Genomic DNA, 14,387 nt, shown 5'->3' with positions numbered 1-14,387 from the left:
GAGAGAGAGAGAGAGAGAGAGAGAGAGAGAGAGAGAGAGAGAGAGAGAGAGGTGCGCATCAAGGCCCAGAGAAGAGAGCACCAGACCCCCCAACGCCTGGGAGCGGAGCTGGGGAATGGGATGTGGCTGGCGAGCTGTCCTAGTGAAGAACTCAGATGAGCCTCCCAAAGGCTGCCCACTAAGATGGCTTTAGGAGCCCTTAAAGGTCGGCCCACTTCGGCTTTGGGGCGGAAACCGGTGACCTGGCAGGAGTGGACAAGCTGAGAGACTGGAGCCCAAGGTTTGGGAAGCTGGGAGCTTACTTGATTCAGGGGCCCTCTGCCTCGAGACAGACAAGGCCTAACCCTTCCGCACCTGCACCCTCTGCTCAAACTAAAGAGGCCTCTTCCCACTGCAGAGAAACTGCTTAGTGAACACACTGTCTCATTTCATGTCTCCAGTTCCCCGATCTGGGTAATCTGCCCCCGCAGAGCCTCTGACTAGCTAGAAGTCCATCCATAGACACAGTTCACGGTATTACTAACTGAGTCTCCTTTCTTGAAACCGCAATAGTTTTACCCCCAAGAACTTGAGCAAAAGATTGAAAGAGGCATATCAAAAGGCAGCTGTATTATTTTCCCAGGGGGATATCAGGTCTTCATAAGTTTTAATTCGCAAAATTTCTGCATCAGATAAAATGAGGGATTATTAGGATGGTCAGTATTGCTGTTGACTCAGTAAACCAAGTAAAAATACTTGGTCATATTTTTAGAGAATGACGGATCAAATTTGTTGTCTTTCATGGTGAAGGTGCGAAAGAGATTTCATTTAAGTAACTTTATTGGGTATCTACTGGGTGGAAGGTTATCTACACTGAGTTCTGGGGAATTACAATGGCATGTGAAATGATTTAAAAGCCTTTTGAACAGGTTTTATGTGCAAAATATTTGGGCAACTGGAGAATAAAAATAATGTTCTGTAATTAAAACTAATATTTTCAGATCATGTGTCTGCCAGGCTTATGCAAACTGTCAGCTATCGTAAGAAAAATTAAGAGGGCAGGAGGATGGTCACCCTATCCAGTCTCAAAAACATGTTTTTTGTTTTTTTAAAAGCAACATTCTTTATTTCTTAATTTAGTACATATTAAAAAAAATCCCGCTATGCTTGGCGCGAAAATTTACCAAACAGTTCCCACCACCTTTGCTTCGGTAATGAAGGAGAAGGTAAGACTTGGCTTCAAAGTGAACTTGCCCCAGATATCATCATCCCAGCAGTACTTTGGTGGGAGGGATAGCAAAATACAGAGATGTGATGGTCTGGACAAATAGTTAAGAGAGAGTTTGGTTCTACCTAACTGTGTTTGTTTCTTAGCTACCTCACTTGCTTTTGCTTTATTTTGTTCATGGCATTTTCTGCTTCAAGGTTTCCCAAGTAATGGAGCCTGGCAAAAGGTTTAGATAGAGTTTAGGGGGCTTTCTTCCATAGGTTCTGTTTACAATGGGGTCTGGACAGACGTTTAGGGAGGAGATTGCTACCTGTTCCAGGTGAAGACTGTCCAGCCACATTTCAGAGAAGGCTGGCGTTTCTACAGCACATTTACATACAATGGTGTATTTGAATCCAGCTGCAACCTCTGGGGGTAGTTACGAAAACAAGTATTATTATTCTAATTTTAGAGATTAAGAAGTAGATTAATGTCAAAAACTTTTAAGAGACTTGCCCAAGGTCAAACTGGAAGGTAGTGCTGGAGCCAATAAACCCATGCCTCCTAATTCCAAGGCTAGTGCTCTTTAGGCCACTTCTTTCCTCTGGTCTTCCGGAAGAAATCATATGCCTAGTCTTTCTCTCTTCCCTTTCCTCAACCTCTGCAAAGGGCCCTCTCTTCTCTGACACCTGCTGTTCTTTCAGCTGAGTCTCTTTTGTGATTGTACCCCAGGTTGAGGGGATTCTCCATACTCCAGTCAACAATACAATACTCACCCCTCCAGGGCCCTGAGCCCCTTGGTGCTTTGCTGCTAGTACAGCTGGGGGAGTAGCTGCTGGGCTGGCTTAGAGCCCTGCTGAAGTGCTCATCCACCACGGAGCTGATGTCCCCCTGGAAGTAAGTGAACAGGACACAGCGGGAGTTGATGTACTCGGCCTCTGGTGGCTGCTCTTTCTCTGGACTGCTCTCTTCTTCTTTTATACTGGCTGGAGTTTGGCTGGAGAACGAGGAGCTGCCGCTGCCTATACTGCTTGGGCTGGCGCTGCACTCCGGGGCTTCTTGCATTTTGGAGTAGTAGGCTAGTTTCTGCTCGGAGAGAGAAAGAACAGACCTGTCAATTTTAAAAGAGGTGGCAAATTAGCGTCAAGCTGCCATCTTTCATCCTGATTTAACCTCAAGAGATCCACTGGGAAATAGGCCTCAATGCCTATATCTAAATTGAGCGTTCTCCGCATAAACTAGCAACAAGCTGAGCCATACTGCCGCCAAAGCGGGCTTCTTGAGAGGCAAGTCCTGCCTGGGAGTCTTCCAGGCTGCAGGGAAAGCTCTTGGAAGATGCCGGGGTGAAGATTCCCATAAGATTCCCGTAAGCACAGGTTATGAGCTGAGTTTGACACAGCAGCGCAGCTCAGGACACACACACACACATATAAAATCAGGGCACCCAAGTCATATTAGCCTTACCTTGCCTGAGAAATGAGGATAGAAGATGCTGCGTTGAGCATCTCATAATGACCAGAAAAACCAAATAAAACAAAACCAGTCACTGCAAACCTGGAATGCACACGAAGAACTTTCTCAGACAGTTTGAGATAGTTCAGTTTAGGAATGAGTTGTGTGGCATGAAAATGTGGGACAACACCATGACTGGGAATCAATAAACATGAGCTGGTATTTGGTTACTCATTTATGTTTGTTTTTAAAAGTAAAAAACAAAAACCAAAGACTATGAGCATTTCTACACTCACCACCTTGAGTAAACCAGAAGTCAAAATAAGCAGAAGGGAGAATTTTAAGATTCAGGTTGTAAGGCCAGGTAAATTGTGATATCTGATAATAATTTGCAAACCAAATGCAGCTGCAGATAAGTTTCTTAGGAATGACCCATGAACATGAATGAAATGCTGCCCCAGATGGCCTCAAAGCAAGTCTGGATCATGCAAAAAATGAATGAAGGTCTTATGTGCAATACTTTGGACCAAGGCCGTAGAAAAGTACAGGAAGGGGCTCTGGCTATTCCTAAAATTAACATTGAGACTGAACAAACCCCAGATTGAAAAGTGAAAAGGGAGCAATAGGTAGGAAAACCAAACCAAAACCCAACCATTCATCATTAATCAACCCAGAAGTTTCTGCTTAGATGTTCTGAATTTCCAAGCAAAATTCGCCAAAGTGTCTACATTACTTCCAAACCTGGCCTGCATCCTGCACCCCAGCGTGCATGCATCTTGTTCTTTTTCAGAACGACTGCTACCTGACTGAGGAACTATTGGAGAAGAGAAATCTGCCTAGCGAAACGGAAGTTGTAGCGTTTGCGGCCAAGGGGGTTAAGTGGTCTTACAAATATTGAAGGCAGGGCTGCTACTCATTATCCAGAGAGGTGGACAATTATCTGTGAAGCTCTCCTCTGTGGGGGGTCAATCACATCCCCCTGTTACTCCCCAGAACGTTTTCAGGCGAAGATGTGTTTTGCATTGGTGCTCTTTGTAACGAATTCACTGGCGCGGGAATTGACTGGGGAAACGAAACGGAAACAAAACGATTCCTCGGGTAACTTGCAAGGATCAGAACGCAGACATTGTTTCTCCCAGACAGAAAAACAGAGACTGGCCTTGCTTTTGTTTTGTTGTCACTGTCACCTTTAAAACAACGTTTGCTTTGCCTGAACCTCCCAGAAGAAATCTGGGGTGCTTGGGAGTCTCAAAGAAAATCCAGCTAGCGCCATTCTCCTCTCGGTATTTCCGGGAAGACCCAGACACACATTACTCGGCAAGAGAGCCAACCTGAGAACGTGCGGGCTTGTAATTGCAAAACTTAAACTAGTAGTGACCGCCCGCTTCCGGGCGACGCCCGCCGCTAGCCAGGGCCGGCCGTTTCAGAGGAGCGCGCGCGGAGGCTCTGGGGGTCCAGGCGGTGTTGGGGACACTAAGGATGAGCCACCTGCCCCTGAGTCCTAGGCTCCCAGGAGACACGTACCTGGTGGTAGGGGGTGTAGGCGGCTGCGAAGTAGGGCTGCGGAGGACCATAGACTTGGTACATAACATCCAGACAGCTCATGGCTCCCCGACAGCGGAGGAGACGGCGGTTCAGCGTATTCTCACTCACTGCGGCTCGGCGGAGCGCCGGGAGGGTGCGTGGGGTCTCGAGTCATCGGCGGAGGAGCGCGGGGCGGCACGCTCCCGGGTCCCGGACCGCGCTCGTTCGCTCGCTGTCCCGGCGCCCGGGCGAGTCCAGCCGGGCCAGCGCTCCGGGTTGGTGTTGCCGGGCTCCCGCTAATGGGCATTTAAACCCCACGCCCGGCGGGCGTGCTGACGCCACTCAGGGGCCAGTGGGGGGCGGGGACTGGGGGGGCCAATGGGGAGCGAGGTGTAGGAGCCAGTGGGGCAGGGGCTGTGGTCCCGCGGCTCCCCAGAGGTGCGCCCGTGGCCCGTGGAGCCTGAGATTTCGCCCTTGAGCTTGGGGCCGAAGCCTCGCATTGCAAACCAGAAAGGGTTTCCCAGGCTAAACTAGAAAGGGGGTGTGTCCGTCGGGAGTGGGGGTGGGAGAAATGGGGTCCTTACTCGTGGAGGGAAAGAAATGTGGGGCGCGGGGTAGGCCTCGGGGGTGAGCCTGGACTCCGCCCTGGAGACGGCAGCCTGGGTGCTAGGGACTGGTGAGGTCCCACAGTCTGTCTGCTCGCGCCCCGGGGGTGCGCAGGGGGGCGTGACCCTGTCCCCAGGAGCTGCCTAGGGGTCCGAAGCGCGGCCGGAAGGCTGTCCCAGGAGTCCAGGCACGTCTCCCTGGCGCGGAGGAGCTCCCTCTGCGGGGAATGACGGTGGCTGCCGCCCGGCTGTCCCTCCGTGGCTCTTCGCAGACCCGGTCCTGCGCGGCGGGCTCGCTACACGTGCAGCTCACACTCAGGGCGTCCCTGGGGTTGCTCTCGAGCCCGACTTTGACCGCCCGGACCCGACCCGGCTCCGCCGGCGCCCCTGCTTCGCGGCCCGGGCCCCTCCCCGAGGACGCTGCTTTCGAGGAGTCGCGGAGGCCGTGGGCAGCGCTGACCCTCCCAGCTAGCTCGGCCGCTGTCTTTGAAGTTACGGACGCGCTCTGGGCCTGGGCTTCGTTGGTTCCCCAAATCGGCATCTTAGGAAAGACGAGGCGGGTCAGGAAGGGCTTTGCCCACTTCTCCGCCCAAACACTGCAGCTACGACTGGCGCACGCACGCATCTTAAGAGGTGAGAGGACTCACCGGTCGCGAAACAGCCCTGGGTCCTCTTCCCTCTAAGCAGTGGCTCTCAACCTTCCTCACGCCGCGACCCTGTCATACAGTGACCCCCCCCCCAACCATAAAATTATTTTCGTTGCTACTTCATAACTGTCATTTTGCTACTCTTAGGAATTGGGCGACCCAAAGGGGTCGCGACAGAGAGATTGAGAACCTGTACAGAGGATTCTCAACTCAGATCCGCTTTCAGTGACAACCGCCCCCTCCCCGTTCTCCAGCCTCCGGACCCAAGGAGGGGTCAGAGCGGTTGCTCAACGCTGTCCTGCAAGTTTATGAATGCATGGTGGCCAGGGTTCACTACCGCTGGGTGCAGTAGGGGAAAAGGCCTTTCCCGGAGAGTAGGAGCCAGAATTAGGGCGGGGTAGCGAGTGGTAGGGGTATCAGGGGTTGGGACCTTTGAGCGTCCAGACTCCAGAAGCCAACCCTTGTTAGTCCCCATTTTCAGTCCAATAAACAGTTTAACATCCATTCTCTGTAAATGACAAGGCTCAAGTAAAGGCATGCTTCAAGACATATCTGGTATTGAAACGTGGATCTTTGATATATTTTTAAAAACATTTTATTAGGGGCTCATACAACTCTTATCACAATCCATACACACATCAATTGTGTAAAGCGCATTTGTACTTCATTCTCAAAACATTTCCTCTCCACTTAAACCCCGACATTAGGTCCTCATTTTCCCCTCCCTCCCCGCTCCCCCCTCCCTCACGAGCCCTTGATAGTTTATAAATTGGTACTTTGTCATATCTTGCTCTGTCCGACATCTCCCCTCACCCACTTTTCTGTTGACCCAGGGAGGAGGTCACATATAGACCCTTGTAATCGGTTCCCTCCTTCCTGCCCACTCTCCCTTTACCCTCCCTGTTTCGCCACTCGCACCACTGGTCCTGTAGGGCTCATCTGCCCTGGATTCCCTGTATTTTCAGTTCCTATCTGTACCAGTGTACATCCTCTGGTCTAGCCAGACTTGCAAGGTGGAATTCGAGTTATGGTAGTGGGAGCGGGGAGGAAACATTTAGGAACTAGAGGAAAGTTGTATTTCTCATCGTTGTTACATTGCACCCTGACTAGCTCATCTCCTTGAAACCAACCCATTTCAGGGTTACAGTTTTAGCTTTGTCTGACTTATAAATGGGCAGTAAACTCTACGTCTCCATCTCAGTTAACAAATGGTTAGTTTCGTTGTCTTGAAAGATCGGGGTTGCTAGTTGTCTCCAAAGATCAGGGTTTGGGGGTGGAGAGAGGTGGGGGGGCGGTTGGGGTCGGCGGTGGGGGGAACGGTTCTTTAGTTAACCAAGAAGCAATTTACTTCCATGAAAAACTAAAATAAAAATAAACATGCTTCACCTCCTAGTCTGGTTCTACTCAAGCGTATTTTCCTGACTCCAGCCTTGGCGTGGAGCTCTGCTGGCTTCCGCAAACTGCAAAGGCGAAGGAGAAGGTCCCGCCACCTCCCAATCCGCTCGGCTGGAGTGGCCCAGGAAAGCCCCAAACTGCTCACTTTCCTCTAGGTACCCTTTTCCTCTGGGGCAAAAGAAGAAGCTTCAACAAAGAGCAACAGTTGACTCATCAGTGTGAGCGAGAGGGTGTAGGATCCTGTCTTTCTGGGCGCTAAGGCCCGCCCTCCCTGAGTGGGGACGGTTTCTGCCCTCCAGGGTGCCAGATCTGTGTGCCCGCCCCAAGACATCAGGTCCAAGGCTCCTGCCAGAACGTAAGGTACTGGCAGAGCACCAAGCTCCGAAGACGGTTCAGACTGGTCACCTCCCCTAAATTAGGGGCACACTCTGGATTAGAGGTTCGACTTGGGCTCTCTCCAAGCCCACTTCCCAGCCGGGCCAGCCATTAGGGAGGAGGTAGAATCCAGGCTCACGTTAGGGCTCCGATCTTCACACCGCTTCTCAGCCTCACTTTAATCGGGAGGATGCTGACTCTTAGTGACTCTATAGGACTCTTTAGAAATGTAACTCTGTAAGAGTAGAAAGTCCCATCTTTCTGCCGTGGAACTGCTGTTGGTGTCTAACTGCTGACCTTGCGGATTGCAGAGGATCCCATACCACCTAGGTACCACCAGGCTCCTCCCCTCTCCGCACATTAGCATTTTAAATTTGGCCCTCTTACTAGAAGAACTTTTGGTTTTCCCTCAGATTCAGGAAAAAAAATAACAACAACTCCTAATACATAAAGGCCCAGCAAAAAGTTAGTTATTTTTAAAAACGATTACAGAAGCAGTGATTTCCTATCTTTTGAGAAAGATCACGAAAAGAAACTTCTAATTCTAGTTGCCTAGTAAGGTTTCTGTTCTCAATATCCTCTTACTTGTGCGAACACCCAACAGCTTAGTGAAGGGCAGTGAGGCTATTGGCTGCCCAAAAAAGGAGCACAGAGATTCTGGCCAGTGAGCATCAATTCTGAATTTGGGAAGAAAAGCACACTCTGTCTTCTGAATCCTCCCTTCAAAACTAAGTGGAGGAATTCCAGTTTGACTTAATGGAAAACCCAAACCAAAATGAAAACAAAACAAATCCAAAGCCAGTTCTCTTCATACATATTCATGTTATTTCTAAGTAAGTATATGTTCTATGATCTGCTCTAATGGATAAATCAAATTGCTTACAATTATTTGCATACAGATCAGCTTGCTTTGTAATTATAAGCATATAAATCACATTACTTTGCAATTAATGAGCATATATTTGATTGTTCCAAACAACTTTATTTTTTACAAGTGTATCGTCTTACGTCATACACCAGTGAAATTTAGCTCAGGTGAGATAAGCACAACCTTCTGATTTAATTTTCCTTGCGCCTATACTAACATCCCTTTCTAGTTTGAAGATTAGGAAATGTATTTAAAATCAAATCCATCTTTCAGAAATGAGGCAATTTTAAAGGCTTTGTAAAATGATTAGTGAAAGATCTCATAACACAAATTCAGTTTATAAAATCCAAACATTTAAAAAGTGATACCCTTAAGTATCAAAAGAAAGACGGGTGAAATTTTAATATCAAATATGTCGATGTGTTATATTTTTACAGAAGAGAGAAATTTACACTTTCTGATATTTACTTGGATGCAAGGACAGAAAATAAAAGATGTAGCAATCACTTCATTTTGAGAAGAACTTGTTTTTTTTTCTCTACTTTGACTGGAACATTTTCTAATTCTGCCAGTAATTTTTGACCATCGGACTTTTCTCTCCTCTTTTTTTCTGTAAAGGACAGGGTCTTGAGGTGATGGCCTAGAAGCAATCAGATCTGGGAAACTCCTTTTGTAAGACAAGGGAACAGAGGAATTTTGCCCATTCAGGAGGTGTAAGTAGGATGAAGGATTTAAACTGTTGACATAGATAATTGGCAGCATTAGTGTTGATGCATCTCCAAACCTCTGTTTATAATCTTTGTTTCAGCAGGACACTGAAGGGAGTGCCAGGAGGCACGGCAATAACAGAGAGAAGATGAAGATTTCCACCTGACTGTGAAGTCTGTCACCTGGGTCCAGGGGTCTTGAAACAGTGTCAGAGCAACACACTCATAGGAAGCTTCTCTTCGCATACATGGAAGGGTTTTTAATTGACTACCTGTTTGTTATGTCTGACCTGCCATTAGTCTCTTTAATTATTGTATCTGTCTTAAAAAATAACATGAAATGTCTGACTCATATGTGATGTCTGTAGGAGGTTTTCCTAAATATCAGAGGACGTAGCCTGGCAGACCACAAAGTACACTTACTATGCCATTTACTTCTGTCATTAACTTCATATCATAATACTGTCAATTACATTCTGCAAGTCCAGTTGGTAACTATGAAATATAAGCCTCACCAACTGTTTTTCAATGTTTTCTTGTATTTTAAGTTTACACGGCAAATTAGTTTCCCACTTAATAATTTTTACACAAATTGTTCGATGACATTGGTTACAATTTTCACTTTGTAGCACATGAGATAGCCTTCTTATTATTTCTATTCTATCTATTCTGTTTACATTGACCTAACTTCCTTTCCCCTCCTTGCCTTCTCTCTTTGCTTTTATGTAAAAACTGCCTGCTTGATCTCATATAGTTGATTCAGGGAGCATATCACTCAGTTGTGATATTGCTTGGTTTATAAACCAAACTCTTACTTGGCTGAAAGGTGACTTCAAATTCTAACTGCACCAGTCAAGTTCAAAGAGATCTTAAGGCAATAGCCTTAGGGGTTCCTCTCCAATCAATTCAGTAGATTTGGTGATACCATTCATCACACTTGGGTGGAGAGCAGTATCTTTATGAACTATGTTATGGCAATTGACTATGTAGTCTTATAATACGATGGCACATCAACTTTTAGTCCAGTAAACCAATCACATGAATTGATTGGATATGTCCAGGAAGTCTGCATAACTATGCACTATTGGTGTTTTTTTCATAGGTGTAGGAGTACATTGACAGCGAATGCCAGAGGTTCAGACTGAATTCAGACAAGGAATGAGGAATATGCATACCATTGCTGATAGCAGGTGGATCTTGGCTGAAAGCAGAGAATACTAGAAAGGTGTTTACTTGTGTTTTATTAACTATGCCAAGACACTTGACTCTATGGATTATAACAAACTATGGATAACCTTGAGAAGAATTGGAATTCCAGAAGAGTGCATTATGTTTATGCAGAACCTGTACATGCATCAAGCGGCAGGTGTGTGAACAGAAGGAGGGGATACTTCATGGGTTAAAACCAGGAGAGGTGTATGTCAAGGTTGTATTAATTTATCATCCTTACTTAGTCTCTATGATGGGCAAATAGTCAGAGAAACTGGACTTTATGCAGAATGTGGCCTCTGGATTGGAGAAAGGCTTTTATTAACAACATTTGATATGCAGGTGACATAACTTTGCTTGCTGAAATGGGGAGGCCCTGTAGTACTTGCTGATGAAGATCAAGAATTGCAGCCTTCAGTATGGATTACAACTCAATGTAAAGAAAACCAAAATCCTTACAACTGGGCTAATATCTAACAGGATATACAGAAAAGATTGGAGTTGTCAAGAGATCAAACAGCATACTGCATTGAGTAAGTCTGCACCAGCTATCTCTAAAGCGTTGAAAAGCAAAAAGCATACTTTGAGGACTAAGGCATATCTGACTCAAGACATGATCTACCCAGTGGTCTCATACGCATGTGAAAGCTGGACAACTGAATAAAGAAGAGCAAAGGAAAGTGAAGTGTTTGAAATACGGTGCTGGTGAAGAATATAGAAAATGCCATGGATTGCCAAAAGAACAAACAAATCCGTTTTGGGAGAAGTACAGCCAGATGCTCCTTATACTTTGGCAATGTCATCAGAAGAGACAAATCCCTGGAAAATGACACCATACTTGGTAAAGGGGCAGGGGAAAGAAGGATTTGCACAGTGGCTGCTCCCTGGGCTCCAACACGACATTTGTGAGGATGGCCCAGGCCTGGGCAGTGTGTAGTTCTCCTGTGCATACGTTTACTAGGAGTCAGAGCAGCCTCTGCAGCACCTAACAGCACCATGTCAATGATTTCTACCCACGAGAGTAAAATGGACAGTGGGCAGTTATTTAGCGAGGTTGGGACCATGGCTAGTCAAATATGACAGTGTAAGGAAGAAAACAGAACAATTTAGACCGCGAATACATTTTCACGGAGGAACTTTTCCTCACCCTGCTAAACGGATGCCCGACACAGTGGCTGCACGCTGGACTCGGCCACAGGGACAACCAGGAGGCTGGATCAGGACCGAACAGTGTCTCCTTCTGCAGGGTCGCTGTGGGTGGCAACGGACTCAATGGCACCTAGCAACAGCAAGAATGACAACAAACTCCAAACTGCTCTACTGCTTGATCTTAGCCAAAAGGCCAACAAGCAATGCTCCTACTTCTTTCTCCCAATATATGTGGGCTCAGAATATGATAATGACCTTAGTAATGTCTATTAGGGTTTTTAAATATGTTACAAAACACAGTGGATGATTCTTAAATGATTCAAAATAATCACGTTTTTAGCCCTTAGCTTCCCTTTTCTCTCTTGGTACACAGCGGCCAGCACATCCATACCTAGAAGCCCTGGCCTACATTAATGCTTATCACTTTGCACTTAGATATCCGAGGGAGTGACTATTGCAACGCAGTGCCCTATATTAATTTTGATAACACATATTTTAAAACGGCCTTCCAGTAATTCAGTTTTCAGTGATAGCTCCAGTACACACTAGTTGCCATTGCGTTGATTCCACCTCATGAGGCTTCCTTGTGTGCAGAGTAGAAACAATTGCTACATCGGGTTTTCAGGGGCCCTTGTAGAGTAGTGGGTTACAAGTTGAGTCACAAGCCATAAGTTCAGCAGTTTGAAATCATGAACGGCGCGATGAGAAAAAGAGGAGGCTTTCTAGTTCTGTAAAGATTACCGCCCTGGAAACCCAGAGGAGCAGTCCTAGGCTGCTCTTCAGAGTTGCTGTAAGTCAGTCAACTCCACGGCAGTAAGAGTTTTCAAGACTGTGACCTTTTGGAAGCATATTTCCAAGTTTGTTTTCCGAGGTGTCTTTGGGGGTGTTTGAGGCACGGACCTTTTGGCTAGTACTTGAATACTTGCTAGTTTACAGTAAGAAAAATGGACCATGCGTGTATTTAAAATGGAATACCAAATTGAAGCAAATGTACTATCATATACAATACAAACATACAACAATCCTCTTTTAACTTGGGCAAAAAGCAAGTAAAACAAAACAAATAAAAAATACTGCTATTGAGTTAATTCTGACTCACCAGGGACCCTCTAGGACAATGTAGAACTACCCCTGTGGGCTTCTGAGAGTGTAACTCTTTTTGGGAGTAGAAAACCTCATCTTTCTCCTATGGAGTAGCCGGTAGAAGTCCAGGCAGGCTCCTTGGTTAGCTTCCCTGGAAACTATGGGGAGCTATCCTAGCTCCAAGAAAATCCAAATGGAATATGCCCAAAAGAAATCATTTCAAAGTTTGTTCTCAGATAATTATGCAGGTAAATAGCTGGAGAACCTCTAGACTAAAAAGGGCAGAGGGTAGAGGGAAAGGCCTGGGGCTGATTGCCACCACTGTGGCACATGAGATGGCAGTCCAGGATGGTTCCTGAGCCTGGAGTACTAGTAATTACAAAGGTCACATATTTTGGAATTCAGCCCACTGGGCTCATTTCATAGGCCATGTTTCCCTGCCTTCTCTGAGAAAGCAATACTGCTTTAATGTTGGTCTTAGCAACCTTCTTAAGACTGAAGGAAACTGAGGAGAAGAATGCAAAGAATAATAGACTAGATAGGCAAAAATAAAACAAAATTATGTTCTGTTCCTTGGTGTGGAAGAGAGTCCATCCTATCCTCTCCCTTTGTTCCCTTGTACAATGAGGAAGCTGGACTGAATGCTCTCTCAGGATGTTTATGGCTCCAGATTCTGAAATGGAGACCAATTTGAGTTTGATTAGAAAGCAAACATTTTTCACTCTTAGTATCGTTTCCAGACCAGAGTCTTATTGACAAACTATACTTGAAGAGGAGTAATTCTTGTTACCAGATTCTCACGGAGCAAGGAAGGCCCTATTCTTTAAGGTTTGGCAGAATTAGATAGACATCATTTAGGATACCAAGGAAATTCAATTCAAAAGGGAGCTGTGACTTCCAAGACATCTGGTGAGTTGAGTTGTTGCGATCTCCAGCAGGCAAGACTGTTCATTACGTTATCTTTCTGTGGACCCAGGTTGGCATACGGTATGTGCATCTAGTTTTTCCTCCCTGGTAAATAAAAGCCTAATCTTTTTCAGCTTTCATGAGGCTAAAGTCAGAAGATAATGATTATTTTATTCGGTGAAGTTAGGCCTTGGGAACTAGAACTTTTCTCATTTTTATCACATTTGTAGAATTGTACTGTATATTTTAGTAAAGCAAATAAGCATATTAGAATTAGCAGTCCCTATGAAATGATTGAGGTCCCTGGGTAGTACAAAGAGTCCAGGTGGCATATTGGGTTATGCACTGGGATGCTACCATTAGGTCAGTAGTTCAAATCTGCAGCTCCTCTGCAGAAAGATGAAGATGTATACTCCCGTAAAGATTTACAGGCTCAGAAACCCTAGGGAACAGTCCTACTTTGCCGCAGAGAGGTACTATGAGTCAGCATTGACTCACTTTGGGTGCGTGGTACAAAAGGAACCCTGGTGGTGCTCAGATGAAGTGCTCAGCTTCTACCAGAGAGGTTCGTAGCTGGAGGCCACTAGAAAGGTTTGGCAGATTGCCCTGGTCAAGGTGATAGCTTTGCAAACTATGGGGAAAAGCTGCTCTGTCCTATTGGGTTGCCATGAGCTAGAATTGATTCTATGGCAATAAGTTTTGAGTTTTCACTTTTGCGTGTGGAGTTGGACAGTGTGTGTTCGTCTACTAACCAAAAGGTTGGTGATTCATCCCCAGCAGCTGCTCTGTAGAGGATCTGCTCATGTGGAGATTGCAGCCAAGAAAACTCTAGGGATGGGTTCTACTCCATAGCACATGGATTACAATGAATCAATGGGTTTGGTTTTGGTATGAGAAGAGTAAACCAAAACACCAAACCGGTTGTCACTAAGTTAATTTCAACCCCCGGGGACTGCTGGGTGAGTTTGGACTGCCAACCTTCAGGTCAGCAGTTGGTTGCAAACCGCTCTAATCTTTCCAGTTCTTTTTAGGTGATTAGAACCCCCCAATGTTTTTGTCGAGGTAGATGAATACTAAAACAGAAGATTTATTGAAGAAAATGAGCAATGATACTTTAAAGGTGGGGTTTTAATTCAGGAATTTTGTGACTAAAGGATAAAAAATGTGAAGCTCAATCCCTGTAGCGATGACGAGACTCACCCTTTTTTGTTTCAAACTCATAATATTAAATAAAATGTAGAAAGAGGTAACCAGAAAGCATGACTGTACCCCAAAAGCAAG

At 45.9% G+C, this 14,387-nt stretch overlaps 1 protein-coding gene across 2 annotated transcripts in view; it reads right to left on the bottom strand.

The window, feature by feature from the left end:
- Nucleotides 1–4,243, bottom strand: part of VGLL2 (vestigial like family member 2) — a 6,158-nt gene extending 1,915 nt beyond the window's left edge. For both annotated transcript variants that reach the window (XM_004702023.2, XM_004702024.2), the window contains exons 1-2: nt 4,163–4,243; nt 1,963–2,272 (exon numbers count right to left, since the gene is read on the bottom strand). In XM_004702023.2, coding sequence (XP_004702080.1) covers nt 1,963–2,272; nt 4,163–4,243 — 391 coding nt within the window. The remainder of the gene's footprint in view (nt 1–1,962; nt 2,273–4,162) is intronic.
- Nucleotides 4,244–14,387: the final 10,144 nt, after the last annotated feature.

The sequence above is a fragment of the Echinops telfairi genome, unplaced genomic scaffold, assembly GCF_000313985.2.
Source record: "Echinops telfairi isolate 266 unplaced genomic scaffold, ASM31398v2 ScPeMD7_3533;HRSCAF=4204_0, whole genome shotgun sequence".
Lineage (NCBI taxonomy): Eukaryota > Metazoa > Chordata > Mammalia > Afrosoricida > Tenrecidae > Echinops > Echinops telfairi.
The sequence above is the reverse complement of the archived record's forward strand: the minus strand, read 5'-3'. Positions and strand labels throughout refer to the sequence as shown.